The sequence below is a fragment of the Grammomys surdaster genome, unplaced genomic scaffold (genome assembly GCF_004785775.1).
Source record: "Grammomys surdaster isolate TR1022 unplaced genomic scaffold, NIH_TR_1.0 139, whole genome shotgun sequence".
Lineage (NCBI taxonomy): Eukaryota > Metazoa > Chordata > Mammalia > Rodentia > Muridae > Grammomys > Grammomys surdaster.
The window spans coordinates 15,849,664-15,868,505 of NW_021604597.1; the positions used below are offsets into that span (position 1 = coordinate 15,849,664).

An 18,842-nucleotide genomic window follows, 5' to 3' on the forward strand; every position below is an offset into this window, starting at 1 on the left:
GATCTGCCTCCGAGGTGTTCTTATTAGAGGCGTGTGTCACCATGCCCGGCACATTTTTTTTTTTTATATATAGCGATGGTTTTTATTTTTTTTTCTTTCCTTTAAAGACAAAGGGACCAGACTACCTGCCTCAGTAGTAATGACACCTCCCTGTGACAATCCTCTGCATAAACGGCACGTTCTCCTCCTGACCAGCAGAGGGCGCGCGCTCTCTCGAGCTCAGACAGGGGTGCCTTTCCTTTGCCTTCCTCTGGCCTTCCTCCTGACCTTCCTTCCGGAAGTGCTCCTGCGGCTCGGGTAGCCGGCGTGACTTTGAGCACTTCCCGCTCTGCTGCCGGGGCCCAGCACAGCAGAGCACAGCAGAGCACAGCAGAGCAAGAGATCTGGAAGTGGCTGTCCCAGGCTCGTCATGAGGCTGCTGCGGGTCGCTGCAGCCCTGGGACGTGGGCCGCTCCCTCGGGTCCCTGCTGTCCTGGGCTGGCAGGGGAAGCAGGTACTGGTACCGGAGAGCTTTCCAGAGCCGGGCAGGTGGCGACACCCCTTCCTTACCCGGGGTCTTGAGCAGCGTCTTCCCGAGTCCGCACGCTAGCTTGGCCTTGCGACTCGCAGCTCTGCGCTGGGGTTCCCCGCCTTCTGATGGGTATGATCTACCTTAGAGAGAAGTGCCCGTGAAGGTCAGATGAAAATTAGTGTCCCCGGGGCTCGAACCCCGGATTTCTGACTCTTTATCCAGTGCTCCTCTTACTACTGGGTATGGTTGGATGCTCTCTGAATGAGTGGGTCCTATTCAACTTCCCGGTGCTTTTCTCCCGTCATGTTTCCCAGTTAGGTATATAGATTAAACTTTGTAAGTTTTTGGAGTGAGATACTCAGAGCAGGGTAGACATTGGTAGATGTGGCCCCTTACCTGTCATGGAGCCCTCGTTTGTTTTGCTACCAAATATCCCTGTGGTTTAACCATCCAAGCACTTGTCACCTGTCTGCTTTGACATGTTCCCAGTTTCCCTCTTCCCAGAAGTGTTGGCCAAGCGTTTGGATATGCAGTTTTGTTTTGATTCAATAAATACATTCCCAGTCCCCACTGTAAAGTTGACAGGAACAACTACCACCCCAAAAGGCACTTCATTGTTTTCGTGCAGACGAAACTGGAAACATTTTGGGGTTGTCTTGAGGCTGCTAGTTGGGTAGACTTGTGTGTCCTTATATATCCTTGCTAATTGTGAGTTACAGGACAGGGGAAGACAGGAAACCTAAGGAATTCAGTCTAAAACTTGTATTTCTTGTTAAAGTGGTCATTGAGAGGTATAGTTCTAGTTTTATGATAGTGTGTATTTAAAAGTTAGCCACGTGACTCAGCCATAAGGGTAGTTGTCATGTATGACAACCTGAGTATCAGTCTTGGGACCCACACAGTGGAGGGGTGAGAACAGAGTCCTTCAAATAGTCCTTTTGACCACCCCATGCCTGCTCTTCCAGAGGAAGAGTTGAGTCCCCAGAGCGGACATCTTTGCTCAGAGCCATCCATGATCTCTTATAATAGGTGTGTTAAACTGAGCTTTTAAAACTGTTTTTCCAGGCTAATTGGAAGACCTGCCGGTGGTGTTCGTCAGGACCAATTCCCAATGAAAAAATACGAAACATAGGAATCTCGGCTCACATTGATTCTGGGAAGACGACGTTAACAGAACGTGTGCTGTACTACACTGGCAGGATTGCCACAATGCACGAGGTGTGTGCTTAGCGGTTGATTCCAGAGCAATTCAGAACTTGATTTCAAGTGTTCTGTAGTTATAGTTTCATAAGCTTCACAAAACCTTGTTTTAGGATGAAAACAGTGGTCATGGGGTAGTGGTCTCTACTTCCTAATGCTAGGACCATTTAATACAATTCCTCATGTTGTGGTGACCCCAACCATAGAATTATATTTGTTGCTACTTCATAACTGAAACATAATGTACATATCTGTGTTTTCCAATGCTCTTAGACAACCCTTGTGAAGGGTCGTTCCACCTCAGAGGGGTTGCAACCCACAGGTTGAGAACCACTGTCACAGAGGCTCCTTAGCCAAAGTCAGATGAACAAAGGGGAGAGGTCAAGCTGGCTTGAGATGTTACCATGAATAATCTAAAGTGATCACTGTGAGTATCTTGAGTAGATGTTGAGATGGCATCACAGACCCTTACACAGCTGTCACAGTAGTCTTAAGAATTTTAATGAAGGATCTGTGTTTAAAATGTTAAATGGAAAGTGAATCTAAAAGGTGCCGTAGATGAAAAAAAAAAAAAAAAACAAAAAAAAACACAGCTCTCATCGTAAAGGAAATAAAAGAGTTTCTAACTGGAGCCATTTTGAGTGACTTTGGCTCAGAAACACAGAGTTGGGTTGTCCCAAAAATCATGTTCCAACATGCAATCAGTTTCATGATGTTTTAATTTTGTAGAACAAAGCAAGTCAGATATCAAGGCAAGTTTAAAATGCATTGATGGGTACACTGGAGAGGCGAGCACAGTGAGACAGGGAACTGTTCTATAGGTCCAGGATGACATTCTTAGCTTTAGGATTGCCAGGCGCTAGTTTCCTGCTAAGTTAATAGCTTCTAAGAGGTTTTAGTTTATTCTCATGAGGTGTTACTTCAGATACAGAGTAGGGCAAGGCACGGCCCAGCACAGGGTAAGTAGCACGATTCCAGTTTTTCCACAGTAGGAAATTCTGATCAGTCCAGCAGTCTCTGCAGGCAGACTCCTTCCAGGAGTTCCGTACTCACAGCCAGACATGGCTTCTTTCAGGAATTTTCATTTACAGCACTGATTACAAGCTCTACTAAAAACCTAACAGAAAAGCATTGTTTAAAATTATTGACACACAAAGATACCGCCAATCCCCTGAGTAACTTAACTGTTGTTCAAACTGTTCTTCAGGTGAAGAGCATCGGCTAAAGCATATCCTTTAAAAGCTAAACACTCCATTCTGTGCCTCTGAGTCCGAGCGGAACAGAGCGGAGAGGTCTGCTGCCTGAATATCATTAGTTTGTAGACTCTGCAAAGCCAGCAGCCAGCAGTTCAGGAGAAACAGATGGTGGTCCCAAATGCTTGTCAGCTGCCAACAAGGACAAACAGTCACAGGACTGAGACAGAAACAACAGTTTTATGAAGTGATACATTATAGGACTAGGCTTATCTCACAGTTGTGTATGATAACTTTGTTTTCTCGTTCCATTTCAGTCAAGATTTCTTTCTTGGGATGAAAGACAGAAAAATGTGAATTTCTGTGGTCATGTTTAGGTGAAAGGTAAAGATGGAGTTGGTGCTGTCATGGATTCCATGGAACTAGAGAGACAGAGAGGAATCACTATTCAGTCAGCAGCTACCTACACCATGTGGAAAGATATCAATATCAACATTATAGATACTCCAGGTAAGCGGACCCTTCATTTTGCATTTTCTTTGAGTAAAAATACATGTAATTTTTTTTTCTACTATGACCCAGTTCATCTTTGAGGATCAGATTTTAAAAGTGCAAAACTGAATTTCTACCAGATTTGGGACTTAAAGCACTTCATCTATGTGTTGCTTCTTTGAGAAATAACACGAGAAAGCAAGAAGGGCTCTCCCTTGACCATAGCTTTCCCTAATGTCCTTTAGAAGTAATCCTGCTGATCCTCAAACCCGATACTGGGTGCATAAGATTGGTCACATGAGAAATCGACATCACAGTTTAAAGATGTATGTAATGAGCAGAGATGAAAGACTTCTAGTGCCCTGGCTTGTTAGTTTTTGCCAACTTGACATGCTATCATCATATTGTCTGCAGGTGTGTTTGTTGGGCATTTTATTGGTTGCTAATTGATAGAGGGCCAAGCCAACTGGGGGGGCACAATCCCCTTCCCCCCTGAGGTGGCCCTGAGGGATATAAAAATGTGCTGAGCAAGCCAGTAAGCAGCCCCTGTGGTTTCTGCTTTAGTTCCTACACTGGTTTCCCTCATGATGGACTGTAACCTTTAAGCCAAATGAAGCCTTTCCTTTCTAGATTACTTTTTGGTCATGATGTTTTATCAGAGAAATAGGAAACTAAATACAGAACTAGTTACAGGTTGTGGCATCTGCTGTGACAGACCTGACCATGTTGATTTTGAGAGGGTTGTGGAAGGACTTTGGAATTTTGAACTCGGGAAGTCGTTGAGTGCTTAGAACTTAATAGGCTACTGTGAGTGCTTAGATAGTAGGGAAGCTGAACGAGCTGTAGGTGAGTGAGGCCTGGCCTCTTCTCTCTGAAGTTTCAGAGAAGCAAAGACCGTCAGGGCCACTTGTGTGATATTATTTATTTATTTATTTATTTATTTATTTATTTATTTATTTTTGGTTTTTCCAGACACGGTTTCTCTGTATAGCCCTGGCTGTCCTGGAACTCACTCTGTAGACCAGGCTGGCCTCGAACTCAGAAATCCACCTGCCTCTGCCTCCCAAGTGCTGGGATTAAAGGCGTGCGCCACCACCGCCTGGCTACTTGTGTGATATTTTGAACTAAGAATGTCTAGTCAAGACTAGACTAGACTAGCCAAGACTAGACTAGCCAAGCTGTCTAGTCAGCTGGGGCTAAAGAATCAGTAGTGGTAGTAAGCACCAGTGAAGTAAAATAATTTGGCGGGACAGTCCAGGCTTGTCTGCTGGAGGTGAGAAGTTAGCAGTAATTAAGAAGAAACCAGCATCACTGAAGAGAAATCTTCTGGGACTATTTCCCCAGGATCAGCACAGAGATGTTGTGCTGTTCAGAGGAGGCCAAGATTTCATGTTATGCTGGCAGCTGAGCATGGTAATGTGTAAGAGTCATCTAGGTAGTACTGATTTTAAAGGCATGAAGGAGTTTTGGAGACCAGGTGAGGCTTGGTGTGAGTGCAGCCTCAGTTGCAGTTGAAGACCCAGGATTGTCAGGTTCGTGGAGAACAGTTGAGGCTTGGTGTCATGTAATAGGATTAGCCCTGAAGAGGTCCTAGGAGAGGCTGTGGGTGAAAGCACAGCCCAGTGTAGACCCCAGCATTTTGGAGGTGACAGTACAGTAGGATGACCACCAAGGACAGCTGGCAGTTGTGGAGTGGAGAGAAGCTGTATTTGCTGTGGTTGGTAGAACAGGAGAACTGGATCTGCACAAGCCGTTTGGAACTTTTACGTTGTTGAATTTTGGTTTTGCTTTGCTTTGATTGTGACTGTGTCCTGACTCTTTCCTCTTGGAGTAAGAAAGTATGTAACTTGTTTTGTTGTTTTTCAGCAACCAACAGTTAGTTATGAGATCTTAGATATTTAAGAGAGACTTTAGACTTTTAAAAAAGACACTGGGTTTTAAAGACTTAAGACTTTTAAAGTCCTGTTTTATATTGTGATACTGATATTAAATGAGGTCTTGAGGATAAACAAAAAAGAGATTATTGTTTAAGATTATATTGTTATGTGGGGTTGACAGGGGATCAAGTGTCTTGATTAGTTTTTTGTCACCTTGACACAAACTAGAGACAAGTTTGCCAGATAAACGCTTTATACCCCATGTTGGTTTTGGTCAGTGTTTTAGCACAGCAATAGGAAACCTAACAAGAACAAGTAGTTTGTATCTTAAAAATTCAGACTGTTCTTTAAGACCCTCCCTTGCTGTTTTGTCCCCTTTAGGCCACGTGGACTTTACCATAGAAGTGGAAAGGGCCCTGCGGGTCTTGGACGGTGCGGTCCTTGTTCTCTGTGCGGTTGGTGGAGTCCAGTGCCAGACCATGACAGTCAGTCGTCAGATGAAGCGCTACAACGTTCCCTTTTTAACCTTCATTAACAAACTGGACCGGATGGGCTCCAACCCAGCCAGGGCCCTTCAACAAATGAGGTACTGAGCCTCGGGCATGCTGGCCTTCACATTCAGGACAGTTAACTCCATTATTAAGTTGTATCCTAAAGTTTCTTTTTTGATTCAAAACTGCATGTCTGTGAACTTAGTAAATGGAACATCATCTCAGTGGTTTAATTTACCCTGTGAAATGGGGAAAATGTATCTTGTATTTCTAGCGTAGTTGATTCCAGAAAATCACCACACTGTGTGGCTGTGCTGCTGTTAGGGAAGCTGTAGATGCTGGAAGTACTTATGCTTTCTTTAGATAAACTAGAAGGTTTTGTTCTGAACAAACGTGTCAAATGTAGCATTATGCCTCTCTCAGATTTTACCCAGCAGAGCTGATGGCCTGAAACTCTTGTGGTGGTAAGTGGGCTAAGAGCTGTATATCTGATGACAAAACATCTGGCAGAGGATGTATTTGAAAATGTGACAGTGATGTTTATCTTCTTTGATGTTTGAAGTATCTGTTGGTAAAAGTAAACAGTGTTTGGTCCTTATTGATGGTTAGCTCTAGATGAACTTTTTTTTTTTTTGGTTTTTCGAGACAGAGTTTCTATGTGTAGTCCTGGCTGTCCTGGAACTCACTCTGTAGACCAGGCTGGCCTCGAACTCAGAAATCTGCCTGCCTCTGTCTCCCAAGCACTGGGATTAAAGGCATGCGCCACCACTGCCCGGCTAGATGAACTCTTTCTTCTAGTTCTTGTCCCGATTTCGAGAAACTTCTCTTTCTTTGTGACTTGATTACTTTGGCTCCTTGTGTGACTCCTGGGTGTCTTTTCTCAGTTTGGCGTGCTTATGAAGCAGATTTGGGGACTTTTGGATCTGGCCTTCTTGTATCATCTTCCGTCTTCTGCCATGCTTTCTCTCCCTCTTTTTGGGCACTGGCTCATAAGAGAGATCATTTTTATTCGTGTGTGTGTTGTGTGTGTGTGTTTTGAATGTCTGTGTGAATGATCAGTGTTTGTGTGAGCCCATACCACTCACACATAGGAATCAAAGGACGGCTCTGTGGGTGGCGTCTTCCATGTTAATATGGGCTCCGGTAACTGGGTTTTTCAAGCTTTTTAGTCAAGATTTCATGTCATTAGCAATTGAGCAATCATATTGGCCTAAAAAGAATTCTTGTGGTTTTTTAAAAAGCTCATAAATTTGATAGTCTTCTGTGCCTTTTCTGTTACTTTGCCTTTTAAAAATATTCAGCAATTATGTAGCTAATTTTCATAAATTTTTCATTTACTGTAATATCATTTTTCATAGAGATCTTTTCAAATCTCTAAGATTGGTCTGGCAATATAGCTCAGTAGTAAAGCACTTGCCTAGTATGTGCCTGGCCTTGGTTTAATCCTTAGCACTATAGAATCTTAATTTGAATTTTATTTTTTTTCCTCGGGTAACTATTCTTAGATATTAACACATTTCTTTTAAAAATAATTTTTAGGCCAGGCAGTGGTGGCACACACCTTTAATCCCAGCACTTGGGAGGCAGAGGCAGGTGGATTTCTGAGTTCGAGGCCAGCCTGGTCTACAGAGTGAGTTCCAGGACAGCTAGGGCTACACAGAGAAACCCTGTCTCTAAAGACGAAAAAAAAATTTTTTTTTAGACTTTTATGGAAAAGTAACGTTTATTCTCTTGTTGTAATTGTTGTCTCCAAGGCTTACTTCCTTAATCTGCTAATGTAGGCCTAGTCCTGAAAGTTTCTATCCTCTTTTTTAGTCTTTGAGACTTACTGCTGAGTAAGCTCATCCTTTCTATTCTTTCTGAATTCTGGATGGCTGGTTCAACTCAGCTGTTCTGGCGCAAACTCCTCTCCAAGCTGACTGATTCAATCTGGCTTCTCTCTCGGCCTCTGACTGAGTTGCTGTACTTGGCTTCATATTAACTTTGGCAATCTGTTCTAATCTACCTTCTGCTCACCCTCTGGCTCATTCTTCTTCATCTGTGTCTAGCTTGTTCTCTCTTGAACCTGTCTCTCTCCAACTGTCCTGGTAAAACTGCCTCCTCTTCTCTGCACTGCTCTCTCATAAGTAGCTTCCCTTTTCCTCCCTCGTCTCATGAGAGCTGGGCATATCCTAGTCTGTCAAATCTTTCTCTGATTTGTCACTTTGTCTGCCACCCAATTAGACATCACTTTCAAACACGGCTGCTTCCTTGTACAAACTAATTTTATCTTCAAAGGTCTGTGCTAAGGTTTGGGGCACACTACAACAAGAAACAGGTTTTTTGTTTTTGTTTTGTTTTGTTTTCAGCAAATAACACAATCTTGTGATCAAATATCCTGCAACTTTTATTTATGTGTATGTGGGTCTCTGTAAGTATATGCCATTCATTCAGATATACAGGGAGGTGAGAAGGAGGTGTTAGGTCTCCAGGAGCTGGAGTTGCAGGCATTTGTGAACTCCCTGACAGATCCTCTAGAAGAGCAGGAAGTGTTCTTAACCACTTAGCCATCTTTCCAGCTCCAAATACTCGGTTTAAGAATGAGAACTAGCAGCTAGGCAGTGGTGGCGCACGCCTTTAATCCCAGCACTTGGGAGGCAGAGACAGGTGGATTTCTGAGTTTGAGGCCAGCCTTGTCTACAGAGTGAGTTCCAGGACAGCCAGGGCTACACAGAGAAACCCTGTCTCGAAAAACCAAAAAAAAAAAAAAAAAAAAAAAAGAGAACTAGGTTCTGCTGTCCCACTGACTTTTAATGTCCTGGTCACCTGCAATTGATTTTTTTGTCTTTCCCTTCTGCTTCTGCATGAGCATTTGAGAGAGTCTCGGGTGAAAGATTACTCTGTGTTCTTTGTTGTTCCGATGGGCTAGCTTGTTTAGCTCCTTGAGTTTGGCGTCTGTTTCAGTTGCTGTATAGCTTCTCTTCTGCTGCTGGTGCCTCTCAGCCCTGATGTCTGCCCTTGTTCCTTTGCCTTTTTCCCTCTTGTCATTTCAAAGTAATTTTGAGAGAAGAAGCAAACAAATGTTTTTGTTTTTCAGATCCAAACTGAATCACAATGCTGCGTTTGTGCAAATACCCATTGGCTTAGAGGGTGATTTTAAGGGAATTATAGACCTTATCGAAGAACGAGCTATTTACTTTGATGGAGACTTTGGGTAAGTCCTAAAGTACTAAAACCTTACATTTTGAAAAACAGCAAAGAAAAGGAAGACCTAAGTTAAACATAGACTATCTTTTTGAAATGTGCCTGAATGTTAATGACTGAATTGTAATGTCAATGCCTGATACGCAGGAAATCTGATATGTGGCCTGCAAAGGGGTCAGGACCCACAGGTGGAGAGCCGCTGCTTTAGGGGTTGACAGGAAAGTAATAAACATACCAACTGTAACAACTAAAAGATATAACATACTTAATAGTTAGCAATGTCAGTCCAAATGTATTTAAGCCATGTATATTAAAATGGAAAGCCAGACTTGATGGCACAAGCTTACCATCCTAGCACTTAGGGCTTGAGGCAGGAGCCAGCTTCAGGCCAGCACCGACTACTCAGCAGGATTCTATCTCAAAGCCCACCCCACCCACTTCAAGACAGGTGGCGTGCTTCAGAATAGACAAAGGCTGTCTGTCTTAAAGCCTTCAGATCAGATAGGTTAGCTTGAAAATTAGCTGATGTTAACTTAGTTTGTTTAAACTAGCTTTCTCATGTAAAAATTGAGATAGTAGAAACTTTTGTGTGAGTATTAGCAGATCTCCAGTTTCATCCTGCTGTAATTCAGGTATTAAATAAATGATGTTTTTTTTTCTTTGCTTTCCAGTTAGATGGCAGTAAAAATAGTCCTGTAGCCACACTGAAGAGAATTTTAATCTCTTATTTAATTAATAACTTTTCTAAGAGTTTTTTGTTATTTTTCCTTATTTTGAGACAGGGTCTCTCTGTGTAGTCCTGACTGCCTAGAACGTGCCATGTAGACCAGGCTGTTCTCAAACTCACAGGGATTGACTGCCTCTACCTCCTGAGTACTGGGATCAAAGACATGTGCCCCCACACTTGGCTCCCAAGTCATTGTTTTGACCATGTGTTTGTGGCTCATTTTAATCTCTAGAATAAGATAAGTCAGTTTATATTAAATTGGGAAGAATTTTATATTCCATCGTGTATCATTTTTGGAAAACTTGATAACACCTTAGTTGTTAGTCCTACCCTTGATGTTTATATGTGTAACTGAACATTCCTAGAGTTATGAGAGTAAAGCATTCTTTGTCTTAGTCAGGTTGTCCGGTGTGATGAGATTCCGGCTGAGTTGAGGGCCGCAGCAGCTGACCACCGGCAGGAGCTGATTGAATGTGTTGCTAATTCAGATGAGCAGCTTGGTGAGCTGTTTCTGGAAGAAAAAATCCCCTCAGTTTCTGATTTAAAGGCAAGTGCTCTCAAAAATAGGTATTCTTAAAAACAGTTTTTTAAAATGTTTTCCCTGCATGCAGTGCCTTTGGGGGCCAGAAGAAGGCACTTGTTCCCTGGAACTGGAGTTACAGATGATTGTGAATGGCCATGTGGATGATTGACTTGAACCATTGTCCTCTGGAAGAACAGCCAGTGCTCTTAATCTTATATAGTTTAAAAATGGGTTAATTTTGGGGTGGAGAACATAGATTCTTTTGCTAATGGGCTTTATTAATGAAATCTGAGTAAAAATATTTAATACAATTCACTTCCATAAAAAAATGAAGATTCTTACAAAAGACTTTTTAATAAACATTTCCCCAAAATAAGATATTCAAATTGCAGTACTAATCACTAGAAAAATACAAATCAAAGTCACAGTGAAATATCCTTCATGCTACTAAGATGAATGTTATTTAAGACTAACCAACCAACCAGCTAGCCAAAGAAACAAAAACCCAGGAAGCATGTATTGATGGGGATCTGGAAAAGTGTGAACCCTTGGGCCTTTCTGGTAGAAATGTAACGAACACTGTGGGAAACAGTATGGCAGTAAGCCTCTCCCTGGAGGCACACCCCGAGAAAGAACGTCCCAATAATTGAGTTGTACCTCAGCAACTCCAGAGGCACTATCCACAACACAGACTAGAGATACCGCTTTAATGAGTGTCCAGTAAAACGAGTTAATGTATAAACATTATGCAGTCTGTACATATAAATATTTTTTATCCCTAAAAAAAGCAAAATTCTGAGTAATATGACAATGTAAATGAACTGTGAAGACATTTTGGTGAAAACGCTAAGCCTCTGAGATAGGTATTTTATGATTTTGTTTATGTGGTACACCAAGATTTGTCAGATTCATAGAGAGTAGGGTGAGCTGAGTGTGCAGACCTGGGCCGGTGATCCTGGTACCTGGAACACTGAGATGGACAATTCCCACTAGTCCAGGGTCATCCTGGGCTACATAGTGAGTAGCCTGGTCTATGGAGTGAATATTTTTTTTCTCAAAAAGTCAAAAATAAGTAAAGTGGTGATTATGTGAGTTGCTAGTCTCTGTATAGGCCTCAGGGAACTGTTGTTTTAATTTGAGAAAATAAACATTTTAAAGCTGGATGATGATGAGAGCTGTATAGCACTGTGCCTGTACAGAATGTTGTTGAGTTATATGGTTCAAAATGATTAAAACGGTAATTTTATGTATTTTATGAAGACATTAATCTTTTTAAGTCACTTGTTATGTGTAGCAGAGATTAGATTTTACATAAGATGTGACATATAAATGTAAAGTCAATAAATAGCACTCAGACACAAAAAGGACCCGATTGCAGCTGAGTCCGTACTGATTTTCACTGAAGTTAAACTGGAACCCTGTCTTGTGATGTGAGTTCTTTGTCTGAAAGGATGAGTAGAGAGCGCTCGAAGACACGTCGGTCTAACCCGACATGACAACAAGTATATATTTGGAAACCATGATAGACGGACGGGGGTGTCTATTATTCAAATATGTCAGGTTTTTAAGATTACTCCCAAAGGTTTAGTAACTCATGGGAATTCACAGCACGTAGCACATAGTTTAATTCCATTGAGAGGAAACTAAGCAGAGGGAAACATAATCCCCTAAAGACATTTTCAGAGGTTCAACACACACACACCCCTACCCTGGGAGTCTGAACTGTGCATTAAAAACTAATCTTCACAAAGGTTTACAGCAGAGCCGGGCGGTGGTGGCGCACGCCTTTAATCCCAGCACTTGGGAGGCAGAGGCAGGCGGATTTCTGAGTTCAAGGCCAGCCTGGTCTACAGAGTGAGTTCCAGGACAGCCAGGACTACACAGAGAAACCCTGTCTCGAAAAACAAAAAACAAAAAAACAACAAAAAAAAACCCACAAAGGTTTACAGCAAACATGGTCCTATCATATTAAACCATTTCTCTGCCCCATTCTAAAACAACTTTCTGATAAATTTTCCCAGAGATTTGTTTTTGTTTTGGTTTTGAGACAAGGTCTTACTAAATTCAACCTTAACTGGCTGGTCTTGTACACATAGAGATTCAACTGCCTCTGCCTCCGAGTGCTGGGATTAATGGTATGTGCTTCCACACCCAGCTGTCTGTGTATCTTCTCCCTCTTATAAAATTGTTAGCATACAGTTTACAGTATTCTATGTGTCTATTTTATATGTATGTACCTCTTTGATACCAAATAAAAAAAGAATGATTTTAGGAGTGTCAAAAGTGATTGTTGCATAAATCAGCTATTGGCGCTTGTATAAGAAAGACAATTTTCCCCTGTTTTTCAGTATGCTGACTGAGTTATTGAGATGTTATTTTTGTCCCTTCCCTGGAACCAGCACTTTAGAGTATCAGTTCATATTGCTTGTGTATTCGTAATTGACCTGGAGCATAAATTGTTAACATGAGTCATTTTCTCTTACTCTGTAGCTAGCAATCCGGAGAGCTACTCTGAGTAGATCCTTTACTCCTGTGCTTGTGGGAAGTGCTTTGAAGAACAAAGGCATTCAGCCACTTTTGGATGCTGTTTTAGAATACCTCCCCAACCCATCGGAAGTCCAGAATTACGCTATACTCAATCAGAAGTAAGTATTGCCACATGAAAAGACCCTGTAATACTAGCACACTATGAAAAAGTTTAAGGATTGTTCTTTCATTTGTTTTTATGATTTTCTTTCCTCATTCACAAAAATCACCATTTTTTAGTTATATCAGTTTTGGTGTATAGGAGAATGTTTACTGTACAGGTAGATTCCCATATCATTTGTGACTTAGAAGTATGATTTGTTTTATTATCTCTCAAGGTTTAAAGAATTAATTTTTTAAAATTTGGTATCATTCATTTTCAGTTATAGAATCTTTTTAGTTTAAAAAGAAAAAACAAAACCATGAAATTCAGGCCAGTGAGATAGCGTATCAGATAAAGGTGTCAACTACCAAGCTTCATGAGATCAGTTTGACTCTCAGAACCCAGATGGTGGATGGAGAGAACCCGCTCACAGAAGTTGTCCTCAGACTCTCCAGACATGTCCCCACCCATGCAAAAAATAAAATAACACAAAATAAATGGAATGTAAAGCAACAACAAGGAAAGACACGTTTGTAAGGCTCTAGTGGATCATTGCTCTGCATGCTGTGTCAGAGTTCAGTGGATTAATCTGCTCTGGTCCTGTCCATAAGTTACGAAGCCCTTAGGACTCGTTCTTCTTACTGAACTCTTTCAGTGAGACTTGTTTGTGTGTAAACCAGAAATTCTCAGCAAGCGCTCTTTTCTCCTTGGTAAGAACAAACTGATGTGGAAGAAGTAGGAAGGGCTGGATAGATGGCTCAGTGGGGAAGCATGCTCGCTGAGGGAGCGAGAAGAGGCAAGCAAGAGCCATGGGTGCTGGTGTGCTTATGATGCTGGTGCTTGGGTGGGGTGAGAGGGGCCTGTGTGGAGACAGGAGGATGTCTGGGGTGTGCTGGCTGCCAGCCTAACTGCAGGTTCAGTGAGAGACCCTATCTCAGAAGAGTAAGGCCAAGAGTGACCCCAGGATACCCCTGGCCTCTGTGCATGCATGCAGATACATATATACACGTGTGCTCACCACCACACATACACCGCACACAAAGATTAAGTGTTCTATTTCATAGTTTTATATTTCTTTTCTTTTAAGTGACTCAAAAGAGAAGACCAAACTCTTAATGAACCCCAAAAGAGATGATTCCCACCCATTTGTAGGCCTGGCTTTTAAACTGGAGGTAAGTTGCTATTTAACTTACTTATAGCTGTCTGTAGAAGTTTTTTTTTTTTTTTTTTTTTTTTTTTTTTTTTTTTTTTGGTTTTTCGAGACAGGGTTTCTCTGTGTAGCCCTGGCTGTCCTGGAACTCACTCTGTAGACCAGGCTGGCCTTGAACTCGAATCCGCCTGCCTCTGCCTCCCAAGTGCTGGGATTAAAGGCGTGCACCACCACCGCCTGGCACCAGCTCTGTTTTTAAAACCTGTAATCTACAGATAGTTGGAAATGCACAGCTATTGCAGTTTGTGTAAGTGGATGAGGTATAACTTTATAACGTTGTAGTATTTAGACTTTAATAGTCAAGATGCTTACTTATTTTAATGTTGTATTATTTTGGCCCATGGATGCCAAAAGGGGTTTTGATCCTCTGGAACTAGAGTCACAAACTGTTGTTAGTCACCATGTGGGTGCTGGGAACTAAATGTTCCTAACTGCTGAGCCATCGCTCCAGCCAAGATACCTACCTATTTTTCTTTTCTTTTTTTTGACATGAGAAGTTGTAATTTTTTAAAAAACACATTTTTTAGATTTGTACAGAGACTTCATTCCATTTCCTCTTAGTAAACAGCAACTAATGGCAACTGATGGAACAGTATTAATTTATTATTAATAAAACCCACATTTATTCAGATATCTGTGGTTATTGCTTATATCCCTTCCTGATGGTATTTCATTCAGCTAACACATTAGATTCCGTTATCGTCCTAGGCTTCTGTCACAGCTAGTTTTATGTCACATTCGGCATAAGCTAGAGTCATTTTGGTAAAGGGAACTTCAACTGAGAAAATACTCCTACCAGATTGGCCTGTGGGGCTTGTTCTTGGATGATGAGTAATGTGGTCGGTACCATCCCCAGACTGGTGGAGCAGGCTAGTATCTGCATCCCTCCATGGCCTCTGCATCAGCTCCTGCCTCCAGATTCCTGCCCTGCTTGAGTTCCTGCCCTGCCTTCCCCAGTGCTGCATGTGCTGGAACTTGAAGCTGAAGCCTTCCTCCCTAGTCACGCTGACCACAGTGCTTATTACTGCAGTGGAGACCCTAGCACAGCTCCTGGGACTGTTTCTTACATGTTTTTCCTCCCTTGCTTTCCATGCCCTTGACATTTTGGAGAAGTAGTAGTCAAGGATGTCTTTCCATTTGAGACTCTGATGTTTCTGTGAGGATTAGATTGGTTGGTGGGTGACAGACATGGCAGCAGAGGAAATGTCATTCTTGTCACACATTAAGCATGCAGATTTACTATTATGCTAACCTTGATCACCTGTCTTAGGTAGGCTTTGTCAGGGTTCTTCCATATAAAATTGCCTTTCATTTTCTCTCCCCTTCTTACTACACTCCTTAAAAAGAAGTCATTATGTTTGGCTGTTAAGTGCTTTCTCATGAGGAAGGAAGCATCTACCACCCAGATAGGGCACAAGTGACAGAGTGAGGTGATGCACCCGCCTGAGTCCATGGAGCGCGGTGGACCAGTGAGTTTACTGGGGCAGCCTACAGGAGCATGGGTGGGCCCTGGACAGCTGTAGCACCCAGTACCCAGCCCTTCATGGTCGAGGCCTCTTGAAAGTTGCATCCATGGAGATCTCTGCCCAGTTAGCAGGCTGCTGCACCCAGTGTTCTTCCCCAGAACTTTTCTGCTTCTAGCCACAGGGAGGGCTCTTGAATCTTAACACCTTCTGAGCTTCCTGAGTCCTGCAAGGTTTCTTAGTTCTCTGAGTCTCATGAACCAGGCTCTTCTCTCCAGGTAGGGATGTGGTGGAAATGGTTCAGTTTGGAGGAAATAGCTGCTTTCTGTGTGTTTACAGAGCAGTCATACTTTGTTTAAGCTTTGTTTTTCCTTAGTGTTTTGTGTGTGAGGGTGTAGGCACATGAGTGCAGGAGCCCACAGAGGCCATAAGAGGGCGCCAGATCCCATGGAGTTACAGGCATGGAGTGTTGGGACCTAAACCCAGGTCCTGGAGAAGCAACACATGCTGTTAACCACTGAGCCATTTCTGTCTGCATTTCTTTTTTGTAAATGCAAATACAGACTTTCATTCTTTTATTATTTAGGCCAAGGTATTTTACTTATTTATACAAACTTAACAACAAGCTGGATTTTTTTTTATGGATATTGTATTTACATTTTAGATGTAATCTCCTTTTCCCCCAACCCAGGAACCTCCTATACCATCCCTCTTCCTCCTGCTTCTATGAGGATATTCCCCCACCCACCCTCCCACTCCCACCTCCCCACCCACGATTTCCCCCACACTTCACTGGACCAAGGACTTCCTCACCCACTTATGCCTGACACTGTCATCCTCCCCTACATATACAGTCATGGGCCCCTCCCTATGTGCTCCCAGGGTGGTGGTTTAGACCCTGGGAGGTCTCGTTGGTTGGTATTGTTGTTCTCCTCATGGGGCCACAAACCCTTTCAGCTCCTTCAGTCTTCTCTCTCACTCCTCCATTGGGAACCCCATGATCAGCTCAATGGTTAGCTGTGAGCATCTGCCTCTGTATATTTCAGGCTCTGGCAGACCTCTAAGGAGACACCTATATCAGGCTCCTGTCAGCATGCATTTCCTGACATCCACATCAGCGTCTACCTTTGGTGACTGCACATGGGATGGATACCCAGGTGGAATGGTCTCCAGACATCCCCTCCTTCAGTTTCTGTCCCACGCTTTGTCTCCATATTTGCTCCCTTGAGTATTTTGTTACCCTTTCTAAGTAGGACGAAGCACCCACACTTGGTCTTCCTTCTTCATAAGAGTCATCACACTTGGTCTTCCTTCTTCATGAGAGTCATGTGGTCTGTGAGTTCTATCTTGGATGTTGCCAGCTTTTGGGCTAATATCCAATTATCAGTGAAGTGAATACCATGTGTGTTCTTTTGTGATTGGTTTACCTCACTCAGGATGATATTTTCTAGTTCCATCCATTTACCTAAGAATTTCTCGAATTCATTCCTTTTAATAGCTGAGTAATATTCCATTGTGTAAATGTACATTTTCTGTATCCATTTCTCTGTTAAAGGATATCTGGGTTCTTTCCAGCTTCTGGCTATTATAAATAAGGCTACTATGAACATAGTGGAGCATGTGTCCTTGTAATATGTTAGAGCATCTTCTGGGTATATGCACAGAAGTGGTATAGCTGGATCCTCAGGTAATGCTATGTCCCGTTTTCTGAGGAACTGCCAGACTGATTTCCAGAGTGGTTGCACCAGCTTATAATCCTACCAACAATGGGGGAGTGTTCCTCTTTGTCCACATTCTCGCCAGCATCTGCTATCACCTAAGTTTTTTATCTTGGCCATTCTGACTGGTGTGAGGTGGAATATCAGGTTTGTTTTGATTTGCACTTCCCTTGCATTTGGAGCATAGATATTCAGAATTGAGAGTTCATCTTGGTAGATTTTTCCTTTGGTAAGTATGAAGTGTCCTTCCTTATCTTTTTTGATTACTTTTGTTTGAAAGTTGATTTTATTTGATATTAGAATGGCTACTCCAGCTTGTTTCTTGGGACCATTTGCTTGGAAAATTGTTTTCCATCCTTTTACTCTGAGGTAGTGCCTGTCTTTGTCACTGAGGTGCGTTTCTTGTATGCAGCAAAATTCTGGGTCCTGTTTATGTATCCAATCTGATAGTCTACATCTTTTTATTGGAGAATTGAGTCCATTGATGTTAAGAGATATTAAGGAAAAATGATTGTTGCTTCCTGTTATTTTTGTTATTAGAGGTTGAATTATGTTTGTGTAGCTATCTTCTTTTGGGGTTGTTGGAAGATTACTTCCTTGCTTTTTCTAGGTTGTAGTTTCCCTCCTTGTGTTGGAGTTTTCCATCAATTATCCTTTGAAGTGCCAGATTTGTGGGAAGATATTGTGTAAATTTGGTCTTGTCATGGAATATCTTGGTTTCTCCATCTATGGTAATTGAGAGTTTTGCTGGGTATAGTAGTCTGGGCTGGCAATTGTGTTCTCTTAGGGTCTGTATCATATCTGTCCAGGATCTTCTGGCTTTTATAGTCTCTGGTGAGAAGTCTGGTGTAATTCTTATAGGTCTGCCTTTATATGTTACTTGACTTTTTTCCCTTACTGCTTTTAGTATTTTTTCTTTGTTTTGTGCATTTAATGTTTTAATTATTATGTGATGGGAGGAATTTCTTTTCTAGTCTAGTCTATTTGGCATTCTGTAGGCTTCATGTATGTTCATGGACATCTCTTTCTTTAGGTTAGGGAAGTTTTCCTCTATAATTTTGTTGAAGATGTTTACTGGCCCTTTAAGTTGGGAATCTTCACTCTCATCTATACCTATTATCCTTAGGTTTGGTCTTCTCATTGTGTCTTGGATTTCCTGGATGTTTTGGGTTAGGAGCTTTTTGGATTTTACATTTTCTTTGACAGTTATGTCAATGTTTTCCATGCTATCTTCTGCACATGAGATTCTCTCTTCTATCTCTTTTATTCTGTTGGTGATGCATGCGTCTATGACTCCTGATCTCTTTCCTAGGTTTTCTATCTCCAGAGTAGTCTCCCTTTGAGATTTCTTTATTGTTTCTACTTCCATTTTTAGATCCTGCATGATTTTGTTTAATTCCTTCACATGTTTGGTTGTGTTTTCTTGCAGTTCTTTAAGGGATTTTTGTGTTTCCTCTTTAAGGGCTTCTACTTGTTTACCTGTGTTCTCCTGTATTTCTTTAAGGGAGCTATTTTACATCCCTCTTAAAGTCCTCTATCATCATCATGAGAAGTGATTTTAATTATGGATCCTGCTTTTCTGGTGTGATGGGGTGTCCGGGGCTTGCTGTGGTGGGAGAACTGGG

The 18,842-nt window shown here is 42.0% G+C and overlaps 1 protein-coding gene across 1 annotated transcript in view; it reads left to right on the forward strand.

The window, feature by feature from the left end:
* The first annotated feature begins 262 nt into the window (after window positions 1-262).
* Gfm1 (G elongation factor mitochondrial 1) overlaps window positions 263-18,842 on the forward strand; it is a 46,514-nt gene continuing 27,934 nt past the window's right edge. Inside the window, exons 1-8 of the mRNA XM_028763498.1 lie at window positions 263-493; window positions 1,577-1,729; window positions 3,282-3,414; window positions 5,655-5,859; window positions 8,841-8,957; window positions 10,071-10,221; window positions 12,688-12,842; window positions 13,914-13,998. Of these exons, the coding sequence (XP_028619331.1) occupies window positions 410-493; window positions 1,577-1,729; window positions 3,282-3,414; window positions 5,655-5,859; window positions 8,841-8,957; window positions 10,071-10,221; window positions 12,688-12,842; window positions 13,914-13,998 (1,083 nt within the window). The 5' untranslated portion in view covers window positions 263-409. The remainder of the gene's footprint in view (window positions 494-1,576; window positions 1,730-3,281; window positions 3,415-5,654; window positions 5,860-8,840; window positions 8,958-10,070; window positions 10,222-12,687; window positions 12,843-13,913; window positions 13,999-18,842) is intronic.